The sequence below is a fragment of the Trachurus trachurus genome (genome assembly GCF_905171665.1).
Source record: "Trachurus trachurus genome assembly, chromosome: 12".
Taxonomy (NCBI): Eukaryota; Metazoa; Chordata; class Actinopteri; order Carangiformes; family Carangidae; genus Trachurus; species Trachurus trachurus.
The window spans coordinates 14,505,588-14,531,526 of record NC_139908.1 but is presented as its reverse complement, the minus strand read 5'-3'; the positions used below and the strand labels follow the sequence as shown (position 1 = coordinate 14,531,526).

The 25,939-nt window shown below is 42.3% G+C and overlaps 1 protein-coding gene across 3 annotated transcripts in view; it reads left to right on the top strand.

The window, feature by feature from the left end:
• uhrf2 (ubiquitin like with PHD and ring finger domains 2) overlaps positions 1-25,330 on the top strand; it is a 29,169-nt gene extending 3,839 nt beyond the window's left edge. Inside the window, exons 2-16 of one of the 3 annotated variants that reach the window (XM_083983501.1) lie at positions 4,259-4,654; positions 6,153-6,472; positions 15,356-15,574; positions 15,838-15,947; positions 16,658-16,844; positions 17,944-18,067; positions 19,670-19,777; positions 19,943-20,047; positions 20,150-20,256; positions 20,635-20,797; positions 21,101-21,238; positions 21,447-21,690; positions 21,912-22,060; positions 22,351-22,449; positions 22,562-25,330. In XM_083983501.1, the coding sequence (XP_083839627.1) occupies positions 4,259-4,654; positions 6,153-6,472; positions 15,356-15,574; positions 15,838-15,947; positions 16,658-16,844; positions 17,944-18,067; positions 19,670-19,777; positions 19,943-20,047; positions 20,150-20,256; positions 20,635-20,797; positions 21,101-21,238; positions 21,447-21,690; positions 21,912-22,060; positions 22,351-22,449; positions 22,562-22,708 (2,616 nt within the window). In that variant the 3' untranslated portion in view covers positions 22,709-25,330. Of the gene's footprint in view, positions 1-4,258; positions 4,655-6,152; positions 6,473-15,355; positions 15,575-15,837; positions 15,948-16,657; positions 16,845-17,943; positions 18,068-19,669; positions 19,778-19,942; positions 20,048-20,149; positions 20,257-20,634; positions 20,798-21,100; positions 21,247-21,446; positions 21,703-21,911; positions 22,061-22,350; positions 22,450-22,561 lie in introns of those variants that run through there. The other 2 variants (XR_014595795.1, XM_083983502.1) reach the window with 2 other exon arrangements.
• Positions 25,331-25,939: the final 609 nt, after the last annotated feature.

Genomic DNA, 25,939 nt, shown 5'->3' with positions numbered 1-25,939 from the left:
GCGTACTTCAAATTAAAGGCTGTAGTGCTTTTTTTTTTTCTCTTTTTCTTCTCGTTCTATGGAGAACAGCAACATGTTTCAAAAATAGTTGGGCTGTTTCCTCCTAGCAATTAGCTGTTGCCTATTGTTGGGCCGTAGGAAAGCTTTACTGGCCGGCCCCCTTTCGCACAGATAGTTGCTGTGACCTAGATATCGTTACAATTTGATTATACATGCATTGATGTTGTGGCTGCTCGGCTGATGGGTTTTCTTTGTGTATTGCTAAGCTGCAGAATTTCATAGACAGTTTTTTGGGGGGAAGTGGAGTTGGCTGCAGCCATGCATGTACACAGTCACACCCTTCTTCGACAGATAGGCCGGACAAAGAGCAAAGACAAAGAGAGGCACTAAACCTAGTCTACAACTGCAGGGCTTCCTAACACTCCCACATGTTTTCGTAGTTCTGCTGATCCTTCTCTTAGCTGTAGTTTTGCGTACTGGTCAGATGTCCCATCTCTTAACTCTCAGCTCTCACACCTGCATTGTAAACAGCAGGGTTTCCCCTACTATTTTTTTCTTTGTTAGCTCAGATTACCAGAGGACTTTCTGGGCTATTAAACCTGCTAATTGTCTCATGTTTCTTGGGTTTGGGTTTTTGAGTCAACAATAGCACATGTTCACATGTCGAAAAATGAAAACAATCTTGGACGCAAATGTAACCTCCTTTATTTATGTAAATGCTGGCATTTGCGTTAATAATGCAAAACCGTGCTTGATAGCGAATTTCGATTTCTATTCACATTCGTTGTCTTACCTGCTAGTTATTACAGAATCACGCATGCATGACAGCAGATGGAAATGCAGAAAGAACAACATTTGTCGCATTTCAGGTATTTGTGTTCATTAGCAGTGGAAGTTTTCGGGGGAGCAGATTGAATGACCGTGGGCGGAACGAGGGATAAAAAGACCAAAGATGGAGGCCTGGTAGATGGCAGGCACGCAGACACATCCCATGTCATTGTTTTTGGAAATATGACCTATTTTGCTCGGCTCTTTGCTAAGACTGGCTGTGGGCGGAGAAAAGGGCGAAGGAAGAAATGGTGTAGGAGTAAGGGGTTTGGGTGGCCTGTCTGAGCAAAAGAGGCTAATTTCTTCCCTGCTTTGAAACCTCCTCTCCAGCAGCCGTGCAGATCCAGCTTGTGTTTCACACCTTTAAAACCTTTTTTTTTTTTGTTAAATTGACCACCATTACTTCTTGGTCTCTTACTTTATGCCCACCTTTACTCCATGGTTTATAATCTCATATATTCTACTATTGTTATGCAGGCATATTAGAAACTAAGTAGCTGTTGCTACAGTGCTTTAATTTCAGATTGATTTCTGCAATATTAGCCTTTAAAGCCCTTAAATAAGTCACTGTGTCACAGCACGGTGACACTACAGTGAAATGTAATGCATTATTACAGCCAAATGTCTCTTCACTCCCTTCTCCTTGCTTCATAATGGCTGTTATTGCTCATAGATTTGGAACGATCAAAACAGGTTTGTTCTATGACAAATATAATCTGATACAGACAAGGCAGTGTGTGTTTTTTAAATCTGACAGGATCGGACTCACAGTCTGTTTTGTAACAGCAGCTACAGGTCTTCCTCTTGTCTTTGTTTGATGTTCACTCTGACATTTTACTTTGGTGCCTGTTACAATAAGAAATTAGTCTTTGAAAGACCGCCCGTCGAAATGCAACACAGAAATTAACCTTGTGGAGAGATGTTAATTGTATGCAATTTTGCTCAACAATGTGTAACACACACACAAACGCACACGCTGTTGTCATGCCAAGAATTTTTTGACTCTGATTTGTTCACGTCTATTGAGAAATCTTCAAGTCAAGCGTCTCCGGTTTGTCTAAAGCTTTGTTATGACGTGTGCTCGAGACTGAAGTCTCCCTCTGGAACAGTGAACGACTGAGTCACATAATGAAGATACCAGAAGCAATGTGTTTTTTTTTATTTTAATTTTATTTTTTTTACTATGCTGCATTATTTATGACGAAGGAGAGAATGTCATATTTTTGATGATGGTATTCATCTCAAACACTGGAGTTAGTCGACTTGCCAATATCTCTGTCAAACGGATCTTGTCCTGCATTAACATATGAGCCATTTTCCTAACATCAGGATTTAGATGGTGGTGTTTGGTTTTGAGGATCAGCCGGTTACGACTGAAGTCAGAGCTGTAACACCTCGCAGCGAGAGACTGATCACACTGATGGTAATGAAGTCACGGTGGAAAGCTGTTACAATCAGCACAGATATCATTTATGAGGTTTGCTGCAGTGAAATAAATTCTCCTGTACGCTGTTGCGATACTTGAGTCTAACCTGCACCTCTCAACTGTGCTGCCAGCAATCATATTGTCTGTTTCGGGCACCTCTTTTCTTAATGCAGTATCAAGTAGCAAAAGGCAGATAGCAGATAGAGTAGAGGCTAGAGACAATTACTGAGACTGAATCGAAGATTGAGCTTGGAGCACGGAGATAGACAAAGAAATGCTGAGACGCACAGACAAACAGACAGTCAGACAGGTGAGTATAGCGACCACTGTATGGCTGTGTTTGCACCACTGCTCCTCTGATCTAAATTTCATGAGACTATTAAAAAAACGGGGAGGAATGGGGAAATTGCGCTTTGCTCCCTCTACTGCTCTCCTGCTTCGCCTCCAACCGCTCTCCTCCTCGCTGTCAAATAACGAAGATGAGAAGGGGAGCGTGAGCAAGAGCGAGAGTGGCGGCCATGCTCGTCTCTCCAGCACAATGGGCTTGTGGGGTTGAGGGCTGAAATGAATAGCTGATGTCTGTAATGAGTTGGCGTGTCGGCCATAAGCTCAGTTCCTAAGGCAGTAGCTGTACTGTATACTTAACAAAAGATCGGTGGCGGTAAAAGAGTAGATTTGGGTTTTTAATGGGCCTGCATCGTTTTTTATTATTATTATTATTATTATTATTATTATTATTATTATTATTATTATTGTTGTTGTTATTGTTATTATTTCAGGAGCTTGTTTCTGATGCCCATACCCTGCGCAGCCTGAGAGGATCACAGTGATGATGGTGATGGTGATGGTGGTGGTGGTGGTGGTAGTGGGTTGGTGTCGAAAGAGATTGTATACATGATTCAGGTTTATGAAGGTGGGAGGGGGGGTTGGGGGTTGTCTTTGGGTTGTCATGGCAACCCAGCCATTTCTTTGCCCCAGCTCCATGTCCTATCACTTTAATTCATGCATTCATTTCTTTTATTTATTATTTATCTGTTTTATTTCTTGGACAAAACCCGGTGTGTGTGTGTGTGTTTGTGTGTGTGTGTATATACGCAAGTGGAGCTGCAGTTCAGCATCCACTTCTGTCGTCGTGCTGCTGGATATGTAAACGAATCAGTACGCGTAGTAGCATCGCCAAGTGCCAAGACGAGCATACCAGCCCTAGGTGTGATGTTTTTCTCCACTCACAACAGGCGAAATTAGGCTGAACAGTTCACCTCCCTTTGGTTAAACGCATTTAATCAGAAGCTGAACATTGGCTCATCTGAGAGCAGACAACAGATGTTGCTGCTGACTCCTCGGCAACATCCTTAAAAACCTCTGGTGTATTTAAAGGCATGTAGATTTATTGAAGCGCCGCGTGTGTACTTTAGCGTCCTCCGTTGAGCGCACACAAAAAAAAAACACAGTTGTTTTCTCTCGCTGTGCTCAACGTTGGCTCTGTCTAACGTGTTCTTTGTTTGCCCTTGACAAGCAGCCTAGTGTGTTTGTGCGAGGGCACTCCGTGGCGCAGTGGTGTTCATTTCATAACTCATGGATGTTTATTAGGAGAGAAATTTGGGAACAAAAATGAAGGGAGGATGGCAGAAGCAGGGATGAGCATTTGAATAATTGTTCAAATGCACAATCTTGGGACCTGGTAGAATAAGATGCAGGCAGCAACTTGCCGACAGAAAATGTCATAATCAATTGTTCAAGTGCAGTTATCAAAACAAGTCTGAGCTGAAATGTATTTATTATGTACAATTTTTGCAAATTAAATACCAGTGGTAATTATTGTTTTGTGTAAATTAGCAATTTGACAAGATTTTGGTGCTTGTCATCATTTTATCTTGTGAACTAGATGATTAAGTAATGAATTAATTAGTAATGATTCTATACAGTATGGCTTCTGTGTTGTGTGTCTGTCCATGTATTTCAGTGTTTTTTATTCATTTCATAAATGTATTTATTTTTTTTCAGATGGAAGATGGTCAGACGCTGTTTGACTACAACGTGGGTCTCAACGACATCGTCCAGCTGCTGATTCGCTCTCAGACCGACCCTCCGGACAGCCCCGCCCCCAAGGAACCCTCGGGTGTCGCCTGTAGTTCAGCTCCCCCCCCTGACCCCAGGTCTGAAAGCCACAACTCCCCAGCTCCCGTCTCCCCTGCTGCTATGGAAACCAACACCAATACAGACAATGACAGCAGCAGCATCACTACCAGCACCAATAACGAAACCAAGCCGGACACCAGCGAAACCAGTAATTCAACCAGTACCAAAAATGGGTTCAAGTCCCCCAGTCCAGTTCGGGACACCCAGCCCCCAACATCCAGTAGAAACACACTAATCGACCCAGGAATTGGTGTGTACAAGGTGAGGATGGGATTGCAAATACTGCTGGCAAGATTTAGCATGAAACTAGCTGGTCTGGATCTGTGTAATGTCGGCATTTAATGCTCAGTAGCATAATTTAGCTCCCATGAAACAAGGAGTGTGCATAGTTTTTCACACAAGGTTTTACTTAATATTTGCTCTCCAAGCATTTCTAGTATTTGACACTATACAGCTGTTGTTGTTATAGTGCCACTAGTGAAAGTGCAAACATGAATATGATATTAGTTTCCATGCATGTGTTTTTTTTTTTTTTTTTTCATTTCTTCTCAGCACCAGTCCGCCGTTCCTTTCCTGTCGTGTTGTGCTGTAGCTCTTCAGACTGCACAGATATTGTGTTCCAACCAAAATATCTGCAGCCCATTTGTATTTATATGTGTGTCCTTGTGTGAAAGTGCACGTCTCGGTGCCAAACGTAACTCTTCTATTCTTACCATGTAAGTTCCCTGTCTGTAGATCTGTACATCTGGTACTACGAATCCCTTTAATTTATAAGGACTAATGACATGCACGCACAAGCATGTGGCTCATCTTGACAGGAAGGCACACGCCAAACCACACATAAGGAATAGGTCTTTAAAACCCTGTCACTAACCAAGTTACAGAATATAAATAGACTACAGTCAAAGCTAATAAATGTGTGAGTCTACTCTTGCTCTACTGTGTTCTACTGAGCTTTACAGGCTGGCTGACCCACATGTCTGAGAGTTATGTGGGTAGGACTGGGCGCCTTTTGTTGCCAAAAGTCCAGTCCAGCGTGCAGAGAGATCAATACTGTAACTAAGTAGATGAGTTGGAGATTGAGCAACTTCACTGGATATCAAGGTCACGTGCCTTTACAGGCTTGAAGCGTTCACCACAGCCTGAGTATTCACAAGCAGACAAAACCAAGGATCGCATGTCAAACAAACACATTTGAAGATTAACATGATAAAACTCATTTAATGTGAAAAATATGTCATGCAGAGAATGAATTAATAAACTTAAAAAAAATGTTTATTCCTTTGCTGCAAACTGCCCATAACTGATATTACTCAAATATTTTATTGAGTTTTACTTCCAATAGTTTTTTTTTGGTAATGGGTCACGTATGTAGTTTAACAAAGTTAATATGCAGAGATGTTTATTTTGCTTGAGATAGGAAATCCACCAGTTATCAGTGATGCGAAATGCTACACTGTGAAAAAAAAAAAAAGGTTACAGAGTAGCTTTACTGTGCAGAAATAACACAACTTTGACAGAGGCGACAAATGCTGAGGATGCATCCTCTGGAAACTGAGATGTACTAAACTAACAGCTCCAGTCTGCAGAATGGAGGAAAATGTTTCAAATCCGTTGGTCCATGTATACTTTGTTCTGAGGAATGTTATGTTTGAGAATCGGACTAAAAACGCACCAAGACACTGGTGTGTTTCCTTAATCAACAGACAGATGGGATCAGAACAGACCAGGTGTTATTTTTGTCTTTGTGTCTCCACAGATTAACGAGCTGGTGGACTGCAGAGACGTCAGCATCGGTGCCTGGTTTGAGGCCTGCATTGAAAATGTGACACTTGCTCCCAAAGGACAGATAACGCCCACCAAGGGCAAGGTGGGCCGGCCCCCAAAAAGGACTAATGGAAAGCTGGAGGCCGAGCAGGGACAGGCCCACAGCCAGGGCCAAACCACGGACAGTAACAGGAATAATGTTGTGTTAAACTCGGAGAGTAACGGAGCCTCCACCTCTCAGACAGACTCTACAGCAGCTACAGAGAGCAAGGAGAGAGAAGAGGACGTAATTTACCACATTAAATATGACGAGTAAGTGATGGCTCAATATACTGGGGAATGTTGTTGCTGCAACTGTGCTGACTGGTTGCGATGACAACAAACTAATTACAAAAGACTTCAATAGATGTGTAAAACTGAGCTCCGACTTATGGAGCGCCACATTGTGACTGTAGAATCTGTCAGAACAGGTACAGGTTAGCCGTGTTGAGCCTCCTTTTTTTCGAGTTAACACAGCAAAATTGGTTGTGTTAACCTGCCTTTCCTGTTTGTGGCCAATGGAAGGCAAGACACTCGTACGTATTCTTGAGGAGGGCTCCTTTAATGATCTCAAACAACATCATAAATCACTGAGGTGGGTGTATCCACACTTGCTATAGGCAACTTTTGTACACCGCAAAGGAAATGAGGCTGTGGTTTAGAAGAATCCAATTTAAAGTTTTAGTTTGGGGGGGGGGTGAAGAAGCTGAATATAACAAGCAGAAGTGATTGATGTTGAAATTAAAATCGTGATTGTAATTGAATGGCATCATAGCTCACCAAGGGCAAGGCTCCACAAACTTCCAACCAAAAATTATTTTTCTTTTTTTAAATCTTTATCCTTTTTAACACCCCTATGAGATAGGAATGGAACAGCCCATTGGCGAAGATGGGACGCCAAAATGAATCATCTAAGGCATAGATAGAACATCAACCTGTTAACGCACATTTCAGTGTTGTCTGAACAGAAAATCTCTAAGACGTTATTTGTGGCAGTGGCGTTCCATGCATTTTAGCAGACATCTGTCGGCATGGTGTCAGTGCGGCAGCTTTTCTTTTTTTTTTTTAGTCTGATTTGGTTTCAAAGTCGCCCTAGATGGTTAAATTGCTGTTTAGGATTGGAAGTCACAGTGCTGCACCCCCAAATAGGATAGTGCGACTGTGTGCCTTCCTCACTGCGTATGCTGGGCTATGGCGCACCAGCAAATAGGCTTTCGCTCCTGCTAGTTACGCCTGTGTTGAGAGTGTGTTTGCTGCAGTCGTATAGCATTCTAGATAAAAATGTCCACCAAACATAAATACATAAAGTGTGTGTGTGTGTGTGCACGGTGCTGGTGTCTGCAAGCATCAGTAACAGTGGTTTGGCGCATTGGGAATTGCAGCCTCTGCTTTCTCCTGGCAGTCCAGGGTATGTAGAGAGGGGGTTTGTGTAGTTGATGCTACAATTTGGACTCTATCTCTCGCGCTCCCCTTTTCCAGCAAATTAATTCAGAAGCTGACGTTTCCATGGTAACTCATGAGTTCTCAGGAGCATTACTTCTTTGCTTGCCTCCTTCAGCTTTGTCTGTAATTGCTGTGAACATGCCACTGGTGAGACATAGCCTCCGCTCTGCGTCTATCGGGGAGGGTGCATGTGCGCGTGCGTGCGTTTCTGTCATGGGATGTTGTGCCAGAGAAACTGTATCAAGGGCTGTTGAGCAGTAAATGTGTGTTTTTCCCCTTTATGCAGACGTCATTCCTCTTTGACATTACTCACTCTTTTAAACCCCTGATATTTCACTTTTATTTGCAACAGGGCGGGAGAGATCCTGCTGGGGACGATCCAGTAATACACTACACTTCACAATGTGTGGCATCCTTCGTATTCAAATTTCCTGGTTTTAATTATTCATCGTCTTGTTTATTTATTCAGATTATTGTTCTCGCCTCATGTTCCTCATTTGCGTTATTTGACAGTCGAGAAGGAGATGTGACTGACAACAAAGGTCCCACGCTAGTTTTAAACCCAGGACATCACAGTAATGTGTGACTTGCGTCTTCACCGACTGAGCCACGAAAACAACCCCAGCTTTTGTGCCGCAGCAAAGTCACGGCTACAGCTCGTCTAATACACTCCTCTGCCTCCTACTGAAACGCATACTATCCCTCTCTGTCCTGAGCGCCATTCCAGGTTTCTTCCATCATTTTGTTTGCCAGAGAAAAGTGGAGGGTGGGTAAGATTGCTTTGCCTTCCCACACACATACACACACACACGCACACTGCCCCCCTCCCCGTAAACACTGCCATGTTTCTGCATGAAGCCTTTCTGGACAGCATTTCTGCAGAATGTAATGAGCCACAAAATCAAAGGGAGCGATATGTTGGGAGAATCTCCTCTGTGCAGCTCCCAGAAACTGAGGTGTTTTGTGTGTGTGTGTGTTGCTCCATAACAAGACTCTCAGATATGGTTTGATGGTTAAATCTTGGCTGAGCTCAGCATATGTTTAAGATCCTCTGTGGAGAGGATAACAAATATAGACATAAAATGGGCAAACATAATTTATGTTCTTGTCGTTTTCAAGTCGACTCATACAAGTGTTAGATGCAAATGGATAATGGTATTCTCTCTTTTTTTTTAACGGTGCCTCGCAAAGTTGTCATTTTAAAGCAATTTAAAACAAATTGATTGATATCGCTCAGCCCTAGTACAACCACTACATGATTGGTTCCTGGCATGTTTTCAGAATCCACATGTTGTCAGAGCAGGAGGTGCGACTCGGATCCAAATAACCCTGAGATCTTTGCCTAGTGGCAGACAGTTTACATGTCAGGGTGCACAGGTGTGAGTATTAAAATTAATAATGCCTGAATTCCATTTAGCTGCTTCATACTCACCGTGCTGTTATTGTGCACAACGGCTCATTGTCACGACTTACTAGGAATCTTCAATAGCACCTGTGCTTTTTTGACAAATCTCTCCTCTAAGTAGGGCCTGCTCAGAGAAAAACAGATTATTTTTACTTTTTAAAATCATAATTGACATAAATCTATTAGAGAAATGGTGCTCAAAACCTTCAAATCCATACATGATGGCTGCAATTTATTTTAATAACTACAATCTATGTTAAGTGCATTGAAAAAAATGAATATTTAACATTATGTTATCAAAGCTTTACAACCAAATCTTTATGTCTGCATAAGCATATACTATAATCAGCTAAAGCCCATGCGTTTTGAGTGAGTTTATATGGACTTAGAGTGAGATGGAGAGAGATGCATTAGAAATTCTGTTTGAAGATCAGCAAATTATCCCTTTAATACCTGAAGATGTCTTCTAACGTCTGTCAGTGACTGAACTTTCAAATGTGTCATTTTAAGATTAAAGCAATTTAGATACATATTTTTGAAAAAGTTAAAGCTTCTCATTTTGGCCTCAATTATGCACAAAGCGGAGGTTAAGAGAGAGACTGCAACTGCTTTCCTTCGCTACTGAGAAGCAATTATATTCAGATAGCTTGTTTAGTGTCAGAGTATTTCTTACTCTGCTGCTTATCAGTAAATTGAGGATTTCTCATTCCCCCCCCTCCGCTCCCTTTCTCCTTCTTTACAGGGACTTCAACTAAGCACACAAAGCACTAATGATGGTTTCATAATAGAGGAGACTCTAAGAGCCCCTCTGTCATGTTGCCTCAATGTCACAACTGATTATATATGTCTCTAAATTTCATTAAGGTGCACTATGCCTTTATAGTGGTGTTGACATGATTCTGCTGCTTTGTTTACCTCCTCTGTGCCTGAACTGTCTCTCTCTCCCTTCTTCTCTCAATTCCAGGGAAAGTTACACTTTACTTTGTAATATGAGACTGTGGGTCTAGCCACAGTGACAGTGTGGGCGGATAGTTGAGTTAACTCTGTGTGGAGATTCAGTGCTGATGCTTCAGACCTTCAGGCTTTGCAGCTCAGTTTTCGTTCTTTGGGTGTGCGTGTGATCTTTGTAGGTGGAAAAACCCAGCGTAAAGACACCATATGTTTGTTTCCATGGGAATTAGGATGTTTACATGTCACAGCGGATCTGAAGAAGGCACATTAGTCCTGAATTTCACTCAATGACATGATAAATATTTGAGAATTGGCAGCAATGTGTTAAAGGGATAGTTCAACATTTTGGCAAATTGGCCCATTGCCATAATCCCTATAGTCTTAGGAGTGGGTTCGTTACCTTTGTTGTCTGTGCAAGCTATTTTTACGGCAGAGCCGAGCCGCGAGCTGCTCAGGGCTATGCTAAGGAGGCTCATGGGATGAATTTACTTCGAAACGTTACGAGACAGAGTTGTTTTCGAGGTAAATTCATGTGAAACCGCTGATGCACGTTCCCCTCAGGGGCAGTTTTTCAGCAAGCAGTCTCTGTATTTACTTCTAAAACAACTCTGTCTCGTAACGTTCCATTATTATCTCATAGCGTGGTGAATGTGCAAGTCACAACTTGTCCACGAGAGCGTTTCGGAGTTGTTGGATTGTGTATTTTATGAGTTTGATGAGGGAAACCAAGAAATCCCATTAGCCTCCGTAGCGTAGCTCTGAGCAGCTTGCGGCTCTGCTCTGCCGTTCTAAAAATAGCTTGCACCGACAATTACAGGTAACGAACCTACTCCTAAAACTATAGGGATTATGGCAATGAGCCAAATTGCCAAAATGTTGAACTATCCCTTTAAGCAATGTGAAATTGTAAAACACATTCCTTATAAATATATATAAAAATATATCATTGAATATGAATTTGTGTTTCACAGCAGATAAATCATCTCACTGTATAAACCTTGACTGTTTCACTACATAAATACCATCATCTGCCAGGCAGATCTAGAGGTGTTTACAGATACAGGTACTGGTTGTATACGTTGGCCGATAAGTTACTAGACATTGCAGTAAAGAAATACGGATGGAAGTCAAGAACCTGTTCCAGCTGAGAAACCAGTTCCAAATTGTCCACACTTTCACACGCACGCTTATCAAATCTATTTATCGATGCCAGCATGGTTTTCCGACAGTTGTGCCAAACGTCAGCCTCATGTGTCTACACTTTTGGAAACCTGTCATGGCGGAGGGGAAGAAAGATCCAATGTGTGTTATGAGAGAAAATGGCGACAGTGCAAGTTGTCTGTAAAATGGCGGTTTCCAGCAATGCCGGGAAACACCAGCACCAAAACGCTGAAAGATCTTTTTTGTGCAACATGGATTTAAATCCCAGGAACGTCACGTGTTTGACATTCTGAGCACAAGTGCCGCTGTTTCCTAACTGAGCAGCATGTCTGATACTGAAATGAAAATGAATGCTGTACAAATATTCCCTCATTTCATCCATTTTAGATGACGGGAGACTGTTGTTGCTACACCAAGCTCTCACACACACACACACACGCACACCTTTTTCCTACCTCTCTTACCACTACAGAGCCACAGATTTATTATCTGTGAATCGGAATTGTTATGGGAAGCGATAAACAATCAGACCGATAAGCAGAATCAGTAACGGCATTGGAACCAATACAATCTTATCAAGTCTCTTCTCATGCAGACATGCACACATGCACAGTTTGGTGTAATTTTAAAACAGTGTCTCCAGTATAAAGTATGTCCAGCAAGTTTTATGTATTACTTTGTAAGTAAAACTATTAAATGTCCTGCTCTGTATGTATTTTGGTCACATTAGAAAAAAATGAATCATATCAAGAGCAGTATATATATTATGTCTATGGATATTTATTTTAGAATTGTCCATAAATGGTCTTAGGAACATTCAGATCAGATGAGATTAATGGAGTGGCCTACGTGCCACACCGCCTTTTTGGAAAGAACATGAAAGCAGTGTCCGTAGAGAGTAGCCTCCACCCATCGGCCCTGGGCAGATGCATGAAGTACTGATGTCCTCCTGTTGAATCACTTCCAAAACGTTTGGCAGCTTTTGTCAGGGCCAAACTCAGACTCAACAGGATCAGTGGAGGGGGAAAAAAAAAAAAGGCAAAACAAGGGCTTTTTTACTGATACGAGACAGTGGACAGTCATGTTTCCCCATTAAGATAATTGTTGTGCCTCCATTATATGATTCTGTGTCTTTTTTAGATGTGTATGAAAGGTATTAAATGATATTCTACTGTTGCAGTCGCTGCAGGTCAGAGTGAAAATGAAATGTGATCATTATCTTTATGTAACATCGGGCCTTTTAACATAATTTAGCTAAGAATAGTATTCAAACAATGATGCGTCATTTCTCATGGGAAACATGTAGCTTGATGTTGACAAGTCTGCAGCAGCACAGACAGTCCGAGCTTGTGTGGTCTTTAACCAGGGGTACTTCTGTTCCCCTTGTGTTGCTCCATGTTCCCCTTCTGTTCTTGCTGAGGCCCATTGTGTTCCAAGGTTGATATTCCTCAACTGTGAGTGTGTGTGCGTGCGTGTACACATGTTCATGTTTCTGTGTGCCTGTGTGTATTTGTGTTGCTTGTATTCACCCCCCCTCCCTTTCTACTCACCCTACCCAAAACCTCAGTAATCCCTTGGCCCTAAAAAAGGAAATCCCTCCACTGTGCCCCGGCCTCTTCTTCCTGGGAGTACGGTAGTTAACAACTCTTACAGTCTGCCACCGTGGGCCCTCTCCAGTCAATTTACAGTGGTATAAAGATATGCAGGAAAAGTTTTTTTTTTCTATTTTAGAAACCAGGCATATCATAAATGTGCATTTTGATGGGATAAAATCTTAGAATGTCGGGTATTATTAGATAACGTTAATCACCGTTAGCCTGAACTTGGCTGACAGCCGTCGGTTCTGCGTCAGTGCAGACTTGTCTGAGAGAAAAATACCCAGTTTAGGCTCAGCTTCCTACCCAGAAAATGCAAACACATGCTGCTCGCTCATGCACACAATTCTTTACCCCCACATCCCCACCCCCACACCTACAACCCCCCCCGCTGTGTGAGAAGACCCGGGCGTGCAGGCTGTTGTTGCAGTTAAACTTTGGCGGTAACACATTGTTCATCTGTAAGCGTAAATCCAGCGTTTGGCAGAGCAAAGCAGGCTGTCGATTCATCTCTGAGTCAAGCCCGGTCCTCGCAGCTTAATTATGATTGGCAAGCAGGAAGCCTATGCAATTAACCTCTCTTTGTCCAGTCCAAGTTTCCTCTGGACAGGACAGAAAAGTATAGAACCTGCTGTTGGTTTCCCTTATGGACATTCAACATTACAAAAAAACAGAAACCTCTTTCACCAACGGGTAACATTTAAGACTTGTATATTTCTTCTTTTTAGTTTTTGATCTTGTATTAAATGAACTGTTTGACTTTTGGGAAAATACGCTTATTCACTTTCTTGCCAACAGTTATATGATACAAGGATATATGTGCCAGACTATTTTTTTTTCTGTGGCGCAGTAACTTCCTGGAGTCTCAGCTAGTTGCCTGGCAACTTCAGGTGACGTCAAAGGCGACAAAACCAGCATTGTCGTCCGAAGGTGAATAAGAATATTTCCCCAAAAAAGTTAAACTGTTCCTTTAAGAGATGTTAGTCAGGTAAAAGATTTAAATCACACCAGTTATGTCTTTAATTTCCTTATTCACCTTATTCCTGGTTACACCCAAACCTAATGCTGTATGCTCTTTCTGAGGTTATATAATAAGGCACTTACATGTATCCACTTAGTTTGAGCCAAAGCATAAAACAGACATTAGACATTAGATAAACAAAACTAAATCTATGTGGACATTTACTTTACGCTGTACTCCTTCATTGCTACTGTGCCTGTTTGTTGATCTTGGCTGCCGGTCATCTTTAGTCACCTGTTGACCGGAGAGGAGGGAGCAACGGTTCCCAGAAGTTGCCCTGGCTGGGGATGTAGATGACTCAAACTTCTTGTTTTCCTAAATGTCTGACATACAGCGAACACAATGATGCGGCTGTGGTGAATGATGATCATTTTCTGTTGCCTGGCTTGGCTTCTCTTTAAAACAGCAGCTCCAGTGGTGGTCCTTTTTGGAAATGTGTATTTCAGTCAAAGAATTTGGAGAATGCCGAGCCGACTGATTCTCGTCTATACATACAGAACAACTTGGAGAAAGCTGGTCCAAGTTTTACTAAACCAATAAGAATAGTGTTTTGCCAATGGCAGTAAGGTTGCTGGATTAAATTAAATTTGGAAGGAGGCCATAGCGGTGAAAATCCATCATAATCCTTGGCTTCAAAAACGCAGTGCGAAAGCTGTTGTGTGCAAATGTCTGATGGTATGTGGAGGCAAGTCTCTTTGAAAATCAACACTACGTGACTGGGTTTTGGAGCAAAATGTTTTATATTAAATCATTTTATTATTCTGTGTCAGGAAAACATCTGACTTGTATGTGTGGAATAGGCCCTGAAGACATTTTATTTGAATCAACATGTTTATCGGTCAAAGTGCTTTTGGCTTTGCTTCTAGATAAGCCGGGCTCGTCTTTAAAGGAGACCTGCGCTCTAACTTTTAGGGCGATAGGTCACAGCATCATTTCACGCTGTGCTTCTGGGCAGAAATTCAACTAGTGGTTTCAGTTTAGGGTGTTTTATAATCACATTTGGCTTTCTGTTCAAAAATCCACTTCTGTTACGGGGTTTTTCTTCTCCCCCTCTGTGTGGCCTTCCATCGACAAGCATGGACTTGCATGTTCCTGTGCGGGAAGGTCCATATTGCAGTTAAAGCAGTGTGTGTGGTTTGTAAATGGCTCCTATTCACATCCATCTGTTTTTTTTTTTTTTTTTTTCAGAACACATTGTTCTGACAAAGCTGATTTTTACTGGCTGGAGTTGTTGCAAAGCTTCACATCGTTCGTTAGGACACAATTGATTCCATGTGCACAGAGGCTGCAGAGCTCTTATCGTGGCCTACGTGGCTAATGTATAAAGGGGAGAGCGCTTCTTTATATTCACCAAAGACGCATTGGTTGGGTGAGAAGTGTGGCTGTCATGAGATGCAAATTTATTTTGTGGACTTCATGGTGAAAAATTCGAGAAAACTATAGAGACAAGAAATGCTTTGGGTGCAGCAGTTATTCTCGCAGATGTGAAAATCGGGGTGATGATGTGGCTGTCGTGAACGTGTCACACACCTAAACCTCCCTCTGTCTTTTTCTTTCTTCGTCTTCTTCTTCTTCTTCAGCTACCCAGAGAACGGCGTGGTGGAGATGCGACCGGTGCATGTGCGGCCACGTGCCCGGACCCTCCTGCGGTGGGACCAGCTCCAGGTCGGCATGCACGTGATGGTCAACTACAATATGGAGACGCCGGATGAGAGGGGCTTCTGGTTCGATGCTGAGGTTCAAATCCTCAACCAAGCCTCGCGCACCAGCAAGGAGCTCCGAGTCAAGATCCTCCTCGGGTGAGGATCCCTCAGCTCGGTTGGGAGGGGTGATGATGCGTTGGGCCGAGGGGGGGCGATTGCTCCTTTTTATTCTCTTCATTAAAATATCTGCTCGACGTGTGATGTGTGACTCCCTTACACTTGTCTGTAACACTCTCAATAACACATCTTTACTTCCTCCTCTGGTCTCCTGTTCTTTTGCTTTCACCTCTCTTTCTCTCTCTCTCTGTCTTGTTGTCTTCTCTGCCTTTCTCTCTCTGTGTCTCTCGCCCTCTGTCCAGGGGTCCCGGAGATGTGATCGGGGATTGTAAGGTTCAGTTTCTGGATGAAATTTACCAGATGGAGAAACCAGGAGCTCGTGCCCTCTCAGCATCTGATGGACAGTTTAAACGTACGCACAGAGCTGCACACAGTCTGACAAACATAATGGTGGCAAAAGCTTAAAGGGATAGTTCACCCAAAAAAAAAACCAAATTTCACTCATTATCTACTCACCCTCATGTCGACTAAGGGCTGGGAGAAGTTTCAGAGTCCTCCGTGCCTTCTCGGAGTTACGGGGGGGTCCGCGCAGCAGTATTTGTCCATATAATGGTTGTGAATAGTGCTCACTTTTCTTCATCCAAAAAGACGAAGCCAGGGGTCCCGGAGATGTGATCGAAGCCCCAACATGAGAAATTGTTCCGAAAAAAATTAAATAGGTCTATATTTTAAGCTTGTTTGTAGCGGAAGCTCCCAGTGTCTCAGTTCACTGCTCTTCCTGTGTCTTTGCACTGACCGGCGGAATAATTTCTCATGTCGGGGCTTCAATACAAGAGGGACATTACAGACGAGCAGTATGGAGGTATTTGGATGTTTTTTGGTGTGTCTTTTTGGACGAAGAAAAACTGAGCACCATTCACAACCATTATATGGACAAATACTGCTGCGCGGACCCCCCCGTAACTCCGAGAAGGCACGGAGGACTCTGAAAATTCTCCCAGCCCTTAGTCGACATAATGAGTGAAATTTGAATTTTGGGTGAACTATCCCTTTAATAAGGTATATTTTAGCAATGATTTACCCTGTGTGTGTGTGTGTGTCTCTTCATTGCTCATGTATCAGGGAAGAGCGGGCCCGAGTGTAAGCACTGCAAGGCCGACCCCGACGCTGAGTGTCGCTTCTGCTCCTGCTGCGTGTGCGGCGGGAAGCAGGACGCTCACATGCAGCTGCTGTGCGACGAGTGCAACATGGCGTTCCACATCTACTGCCTCAACCCGCCGCTGGCCACCATCCCGGATGACGAGGACTGGTGAGGGAGACTGTTGCTGAGCAATTAGCCACGAGATCCTGTGATACACAGTAAATTAAGAAGGCTTATTAATGATGCTTTGTATGAGCTGAAGTGCATTAAAGGAGCAGTTAAGTGGTGATTGAGGTTGAAGTCAATAGAAGATAATGACAAACTGCAGTCACAGGTGTGAGTTTATGTAACGCAGTGGCTTTGAATGTGTCGCTGCCAATGACAAAGTGTAAATAACTGTTTTTTTGGCAGTTACTACGGCTGCTGAGAGGAAGATTCCCTCCAACCACCTCTGTCTCCAGCATCGTGTGTTGCAGAAAAAGCTCAATACAACATTTATATATTTTTTGCCACATTCTATAATCAATATAGCATAACATTTTAGTTTAAACATGTCAGACTTATTTTGAACCATAAAATTATTATCGTTTGAATAAGAATTTTTATGACATGGATTTTCTTGTTTAAAAATTCTTAAAATAAATAATATATCTTGTGCTGTATCATTCTGCATGTTGAAGGTCAACCAAGTTAAAAACAAAACAAACAAAACATTTATGAGTGGACAGCAACTTAAAGGTCATACAAGGTACTTGTATGACCTTCCCTGTCTTCAAAATATTTGCAGTTCCTCTGCTTTTGCTACGATTTGTGTTTTACCCAAACAAGTCAACCATATTAAGATTATTGTTTTTTTTTATCAACAAAAAAAAGATAGTTACAGTATCTTAGTCTCAAAGTGTAAACTGTTCCTCCTACATCAAGAAAACTTTTCTTTGAACAAAACAACATTTAATAAAACAACACACATTTCCAATAGGTAGCTGCAGTACAATGATTTAGTCTAAATCTCAAGTTTGATGGAAACGCTGATATCCTTCAGAATAAATATCAGAGTGAGGGGTCTGGTGTAATATGTGATGTGTTTTGTTGAATAGAAACAACATATTAATATAAAATAAGTTATTTTTCAATTTGCATCGGGGAAAAGATAGATGGATTGTAGATGCTAAAGATCAGCATCTCCACCTTATTTTCAAACAGTTAGTTGTCATCATGACACTTACGCACCTTTACAGAAATGATTGATTCCCTCTCACTCTGCCAGGTACTGTCCCACCTGTAAGAACGACACCAGTGAGGTCGTGAAGGCAGGAGAGAAGCTCAAAGCCAGCAAGAAGAAAGCCAAGATGCCTTCAGCAACAACTGAGAGTCAAAGGGACTGGGGAAAGGTGAGACCCCGGGGGGGGGGCGGCCTCAGGTTCATGCCCGGCGGATGGAGCAGCGGTCGGTCAGGCCGCCTGGGCAGAGAGAGTACCGGCTAATTGGAAAATATGAAAATAAGTTTGTGTCAAAAGATTGTTGATCCATTGTGTTCTGCAGAGGCCTGCTGTTGGTGAGATGCCAAGATAATACAAAAATGCCTCAGTCTCTTGTTCTGGGCTCGTGTAGGCTCAAGTGGCCTTCTGAGTACAAGAGAATTTCTTTTTATCTTCCACCAATCAGCTCTGCACTGTTACACTTTTCTGCAGCTAGCAATCAGTTAAAATATTCATCACAACACAACCAGATTACTGAGAATACTTGATAATCTTTTTCTTTTTGTTTGGGAATGACATTTCCACTTTTTTTTGTCTGTTTTCAAAACAATACAAAGGCATCAAGTGGCTATTTGAGCGTACGACACATCAGGACACCACATATTGAAAAAGTAATTTACAAGACAAAAAAAAGACCTCTTCTTCAGGGGTTATGTTCAGCTTCCTCGATTTTAATTTTATTCCACCCTTTTCCTCCAAACTGGTTGATCCTTCATTGTATTTATGCGTTAAATATTTAATCGGTGTTGTGCTTTATCCCAGATAAATGGTTTGTTTCATCTTGAGAGATTTGTCTGCACCTCTTTTGAAGCTCTTTCGGATTTTGCCTGAGAACACCAGCGCTGGTTCTCTCAGATCAGTTGATGAGATCAAAAGTATTTTTTGATCCAGTCGCCGTTTCCTCACATCTACTTAGCTTTAGATCGGGGCTCCTGGAGTTGAGGAATGAAGCTGGCCTAAGTTAGAGCACTTCCACATGCCTAAATATTGATGCATTATTGACTAAAACATGACTCATGAACACATGGTTCTCCTCCTCCTTTCATGCTATCATGGTGGTAGAGGGCACAGGCCAAAACTGACATTCAGACTTTTTTACTTTAAGCTCTAGTCACTGAGGCAGAAAATGCAACAGGAAGACAGCTGACATGTATTTAAAATTTGTTTTAAAAAGCATCTGTTTTAAGCATACTGTTAAATATTTTCCTCAAAAATCTCCTCGGAGTCTTCTCATGGCAACACTTTGAGATATTGTGTGGCTGCTTTCCATCCCGGCCTGGCTGTCTCCCTGACGCTCTGCTCCATGGTGTAATGTGAACAATGCCATTAAGCATGACTTAGCCACTTTCCTGGAACTGCCAACGGAAAATAACTCCTTTCTTTACCAGAATGCTCCCTTTCTCTGTGGACTAATTGAAAACAGTCTGGCTTGTGTGTTTGGGCACATTTAAGTGCTGTGACTCACAGCATTTATACTCGACTTTCACATTATCGCAATTTTTTTCTTACTTTTTTGTACTCTCCCTTTTGATGTCCAGTGCTCTCCCTGAATGGGATCCTTTGTCCTCAAAATTTGATCTTAAGATTTAGCAAAAATTCCCACAAATATCATCACCTCATCCTTAAATACTACAGGTCTGTGATTTAAAGGCATTTACATACATGTTGTCTGCATTTAATAATATTTTTTAGCATGTTTTAGATGACTTGTCCTCTGTCTTGATGTGTTTGCAGGGTATGGCTTGCGTGGGGCGTACTAAAGAATGCACAATTGTTCCTTCAAACCACTATGGACCCATACCTGGTGTTCCTGTTGGAACCACCTGGAAATTCAGAGTACAGGTTCGCTTTTCAGATTATTTCTTATTCCTTCAATCTCCTCTGATTATCGATAGAGTCAAGAAATTAACTAAGTTTCCCATCTAACGTTTTATTTGCTGTCAGTAAATGTCGTTGTGTTGGCATTTTATTTCTCAGCGTGATTTAAAAATGCTTTTATCCCTTCAGGTGAGCGAGGCAGGTGTTCACAGGCCACATGTCGGCGGCATCCACGGGCGCAGTAACGACGGCTCCTACTCCCTGGTGTTGGCTGGGGGCTTTGAAGATGAAGTGGTGGGTTGTTTGTATTTTGTTTGCTGAGAAGTTTCATAGCTTGTTTGTTTCCTTTTTTTATTACTTGGGTCACTTATGATTGATTTCTGTGATCTGCCGTAGGACCGGGGGGATGAGTTCACCTACACAGGCAGCGGGGGTCGTGACCTCTCAGGAAACAAGCGGATCGGAGAGCACTCTTTTGACCAGACCCTGACCCACATGAATAGGTGTGACACTTCAAGACGTTTTCAGAAGCCCATAGAAAGGTCTTCTGTAATCTCTGCTAGTTGAAGCTCAGATGGTTAAATGCACGATTAAATAATAATACTCACGTGATGCATGATCTGAAAATCATCACCTCCCAGGGCACGAAATCAAATGGGCCTCATTTAATCTAATTATGCTTCTTTTGAGGAAGTCATTCTAAAAAGGTAAAGCTCAAAGATTGTTTGACTGTTTTTTTTGTTTGTTTTTCTAAATAAACAAGCTTAAGGGATTAACTTCTTAAAAGCAACTGATAACTTATTCATTAACATCACTAATCCTCGGACAGACTTGGCTAAAACAAATCTCTTTTTTTCTCCTGGAAACTTGACTTGCTGCAGGGCATTGGCCTTAAACTGCGATGCACCTCTGAACGACAAAGACGGGGCAGAGTCCAGGAACTGGCGGGCGGGAAAGCCGGTCAGGGTGGTTCGCAGTTCCAAAGGTCGACGCATCAGTAAATACGCTCCTGAGGAGGGAAACCGCTACGATGGGATTTACAAGGTATAAACAGGGATTTTTTTTTTTTTTGCTGGAGGTTGTTAAAGGAGAATTCCGGTCATTTTTGACCCCTAAATCGTTGTCCTGATGGTCACCCAGTGTTGGGGGGAGCAAAAAATGCAACTAAAATTGATGCACATATAGAAAAGACAATCAATCCCCAAATCCTACAAATATAACTAACGTCATGCTTCCAACACTGACTGTAGAGACTGAATGTCTCTTTTTCTTTTGACCTGCTTCAAAAGATTGAAAAAACACTTCAGAGTTCAATGTATTTACACACTGGTCACGTGTGTATTCAAGGTGGTAAAGTACTGGCCGGAGATCGGAAAGTGTGGTTACCTGGTGTGGCGGTACCTGTTGAGACGGGACGACATGGAACCAGCACCGTGGACACCTGAAGGACTGGAGCGGATCAAGAAACTGGGCCTTGCAGTTCAGGTTAGACTGTGAGTGTGTGTTTGTGTGTGAACTTCACTGTAAAGACACTTTAGTATTTTAAACCTCTGTTTAGACACTGTATTTCTTTACATACAGTATACAAGCTGTTCATGTAGTGTGCTTTTCTTGCTTTGTGCCAAAGGCTGGTGTGAAAATCACTTGTTATTTCCTGTTTGTTGACAGTCATCTTTCCCCCTTGTGTCTGCAGTATCCACCAGGCTACTTGGCGGCCATGGCAAACAAAACAAAGAAGGAGGCCTGCGCCAGACCTGGTCGCGGCGGCCGGTCCAAGCACTATCCCGGGAGGGGCAGGCCCCGGAGACAACGCAAGATAAAGGAGAAAGAGGAGAACGAGGAGGAGGAGGAGGTGGGGGACATGATGGCGCCAGTGGCCAGCATGGAAGAAGAGGAGCCGCAAAGTAACGGAGAGCAGAAGACAACCGGAGAGAGTGGTGGGTGCTTTCACAGTTGAAGCTCAGAGCAGGTCAGACATGGTTTGTGAGAAGAGGACAGGTGAGAACAGCCTGAGCATGTAAATAAACCACATTTGTTGCTAAAAAAGAAAACGCTTCATCAGGATTGTGTTCTCCTGAGGCGCGCAGCATAGTAAATCTTTAATATTCATGCTGTTGTAGCTCCTTTTTCTTAAGTCTTACATGTGTGTCTGCACCAGAACCGTCACCAGCAGCAGAGCCTCCGTCTAAACGGGTGAAGATAGAGGAGACCTTCCAGCTGTCAGAGCAGCAGCAGCAGTTGATCCGAGAGGACACAGCCAACAAGAAACTCTGGGATGAAGCCATGGAACACCTTAAAGAGGGGCCGGTATGAGTCCCAGTACAACACCACACAAAAATATAGTCTTTCACAGAGCATCTCACACACACACACACACACAGAGATCCCAAAGAATGGTGCTGATACTGGTCTTTAGATCTTAACTGCCTGAGTCAGTTTCCTTTTGATTTCTCTCGCTTCCAGATGAATCAGTCACAGTTTTTGTTTAGCAGGGATAGATCTTGGTTTATACAGTACAAGTATCACTGTCATATCTCTGAAAGGACAAGATTGTAATGATACTTTTATTCCTTTCACGTCCTTTTTAACTTATGAAGAACTTCCTGAGCAAGATGGAGCAGATCTTCATGTGCGTGTGCTGCCAGGAGCTGGCCTTCCAACCCATCACCACCGTCTGCACACACAATGTTTGCAAGGTCAGTAACTGGGTGGACGTGTGTGTGTGTGTGTAACTACAGCTATTCAGAATCCCTGTTGCAGTGGCGTTTGCGTGTCATGTCCCGGCCGCCCTCTCCCTTCCCTCCTCAGACTTGTCTCCAGCGGTCGTTCCGAGCGAAGGTGTACACCTGCCCCGCCTGCCGCCACGACCTGGGCAAGGACTACGTCATGACCCAAAACAAGACGCTTCAGTTGCTGCTCGACCAGTTCTTTCCCGGCTACAGCAAGGGCCGGTGAGGTCGGAAAAAAGAAAAAAAAAATCACATTTCTAAGTAGAAAACGTACATACACGCACACAAGCATCCATTCTGTGCACCCGCGTATACCGTCAAGTACCTAGAGCTCCACTTTAAAATGCATTGCGCACACATACTGTACTTACCCACGGGCAAATGTATATTGCATATACAGCCATTTACTATGTATACAATCATTCATACACAAACAACCTCAGTAGGGACTGACCTCATCTGTTGAACTTGGACTGTCTCCATTAACATCACCAGCCTGAAATTCAACCAAGGACATTTTTTAACCTCCCTACTCCTGCCACAAAAACGCACAAAAAGGAGCCCCGACTCTCGCACCCACTCGCCATCTCAAGATCTTAGCTCATTTTCTATTTTGCCCTTCCACTGTGTTGTCCACAGGTTACGTAAAAAAAAAAAAAAAACTGACACACGGCACACCGTTACGTGCATACTTCTGCCCAGCGGTATCTTCAGATCATTAGATCCCTGCCAACCTGTGTTCATTTTTTATGTACCATGTATGCAGTTTTACACCAAAATGCTGAGCTGAATGTTTTGACTCTGCTGGCAAATAAAGGTGCTAGGATAAACAGTGATGTAGGCACAGCAGGACTGGCAAATTCACAAGGTTACTACACACAGACGAGGTAACTCAGCCCTGTACAACAAGATCACTGAGCAAGAGACGGCCACTGAGCGGACATTAAATATGCCAAGCTACAATTAGAAGAAAAAAAAAAAAGTCAAGAATCGATATGTATGTATATATAAAACAAAGCACATACGTTTTTTGTGACCTCGGAGCACTTTATACTGACATTTACAGCAGACTTGTTTAGTATTTTAATCAGGATCAGCGTTTGTTAGCATCCTGCTAGCTGCTCACGACACTTGGAATAACGCCATCGCCACGCCATGAGCTAATAAAGAGGAAAAGGAACTGTCTCACCGGGGGCAAAGTGTCAGAGCGTTTTCAGAGAACAGAAATTGGCAGCTGTGTCCAGTTTGTTTTAGTGGAGGGGGGGGTGTTGGACGATAATCTGGCTCCAGTAGAGCTGCCACTTCACACCATTTAGTGAACACAACAATGAGCAACAGGCATCGACTCTCTCCTTGGATTTTACATGGAGCATGTATTAAATAGACGTACCAAAGACATGGAGAAAAGCTTCAGAAATCGGCTTTTAAAAAGTCATTTGTGTTGCGTAATCACGCTTAAAAATAAACTACAACACACAGTATATTTGTCCAACAAGACCGTACCAAATCATCATCATTCTTTAGCAAGGCACTTTTCCAAGCAGCTAATAATAAAAGTATAAGATAAACAAGGACGTGCTACTGACTCTCCCCCATGAGTGTTATTGAAACCTCTTAACACTGTTGATACTAGTTATAAATAATTAACATAAAAACATTTCTCGACCCGTGAATGAAGCTCTCATATCAGTATGTTTTCACATGTTCTGCCATTCTTGGTTTCACTTCCTCAGTCTGATGAAATTGACTGAACTGTCCTCACACACACATCGTCTGGTATTTAATTTGTCTACCAGAGAAACACTGCAATGAATGATGTAATTATAAATGAACGATTTACACAAGATGACACAAAGATTTAGTGCTCTGAAAACGTTTGAAAAGCACCAACTGCGCTGCTCGCACAGCCATTTACATGACGCCTGAAAGGGCACACTGTGGTCGTCCTCGGTGTTACCAAGCAACCACAATCAAGCAGGACTTTACACAAAGATGGTTAGCATATATCTTGCAGAGCAGATATTCATCCGCTATTGTTCTTCCCGGTAGACTCAGTGTAATGTTCACCGGAGAAACTAGTACTCAGAATGATCTGCTTCTCCGTTAAAAAACAAAATAGTAATAATCTGATGAGTGATTGCACAACCAGGATGATGTGAGTTGTGCTTTTTATTTTGTCTTTTTTTTTGTCAAATTACATCCAGAAAATGGATGAGCTCTCTAATGAACACAATGGTAATGTGGCTCCACACCTGTGCAGTGCTCACCAATATACAGTGTGTAAGCTAGACAGAGATGCACTGTGCAAACAGTCTAATGTTGTCATGAGTTGTAATTGTCCGGACCTGTAAGACCACAGGAAACGGATAAGAGTGCCTTGTAGCTCTATGGTCTAACAAAAACAAAACAGAACAAAAAACTGACAAATACCAAAAGTTGGCATCCCATGCCCGGTCACTTTCCTAATGTTGTTAACTCATTCTTTAATCAGGAAGTTACTGAAAAAAGAATTGTTTTAGACATATTTCTTTTTAGTTCTTGTGCATCTGCTTCTTTTTTAGACAATGATAAACATTTCATTTCATAACTTTTTTTTTTAGAAAAGAGTTCAGATTTCTTATTGTGCATTTGCCTTGGGACTGAATAGCAAGTATTGTACAGACATACGGAAAAATAAAATACACATCCATACATGGCACAAGTGGGAGCTTGTCAACATTGTGGGAGGTTTTCAGTGGCACTTACGTATGTGAGAGCTGACCGATGTGCACTTGCATAACATAGCTTTATCAATGTGCTGTTGGACATTTCAATAGCTTGTGTCTTGCATTGCACTTGGATACAACAAGACACTGAATATATAATAAGAATGAAAAATATGTTTATGTTCATGGTTAAGTTTGAATTGTGTCCCACACAGCACTCCAAAGTTGCAACTTTTCACACTGAATATTAAGGAGGCATCAAATAAATATATAGATTTGAGCCAAGTGGATTTTATTTGATATTCTGGATCAGGCCGAGAGCGAACGCTTCTTCCGTCTTTTTTTATGGTTTCCATGAGTTTACTGGCAGCATTAGTTGTTCAAGTTCAACGTGTCATCGACCAGTGTGAGGTGGCGTTGTGGGTGTGGCTTCAGTGCATCATCTAAAAAAACAGACGAATAAAGCTTGGCTAACACATTAATGTTGGTTTTCCTCAGATACAGCAGAAATTTAGCTGGAGACTTACGTATTTCTAAACAGTTTGTAAGCTACATTGGTTAAAGCGAAAATCCCAAACAAGCCATGTTTTTGTATCTATTACTTTTTCTTAAATCTCGTGGGTTCAGACAAATCAAACTGCCCCGTTTAAAATGCACTTGGAAGCTTTACGTAAATTGAAAACCTTATTTTAATCACTCAACAATGTTTCCTTTATACCTTCCTTTTTGTACTTAAGCATTAATATGTGACT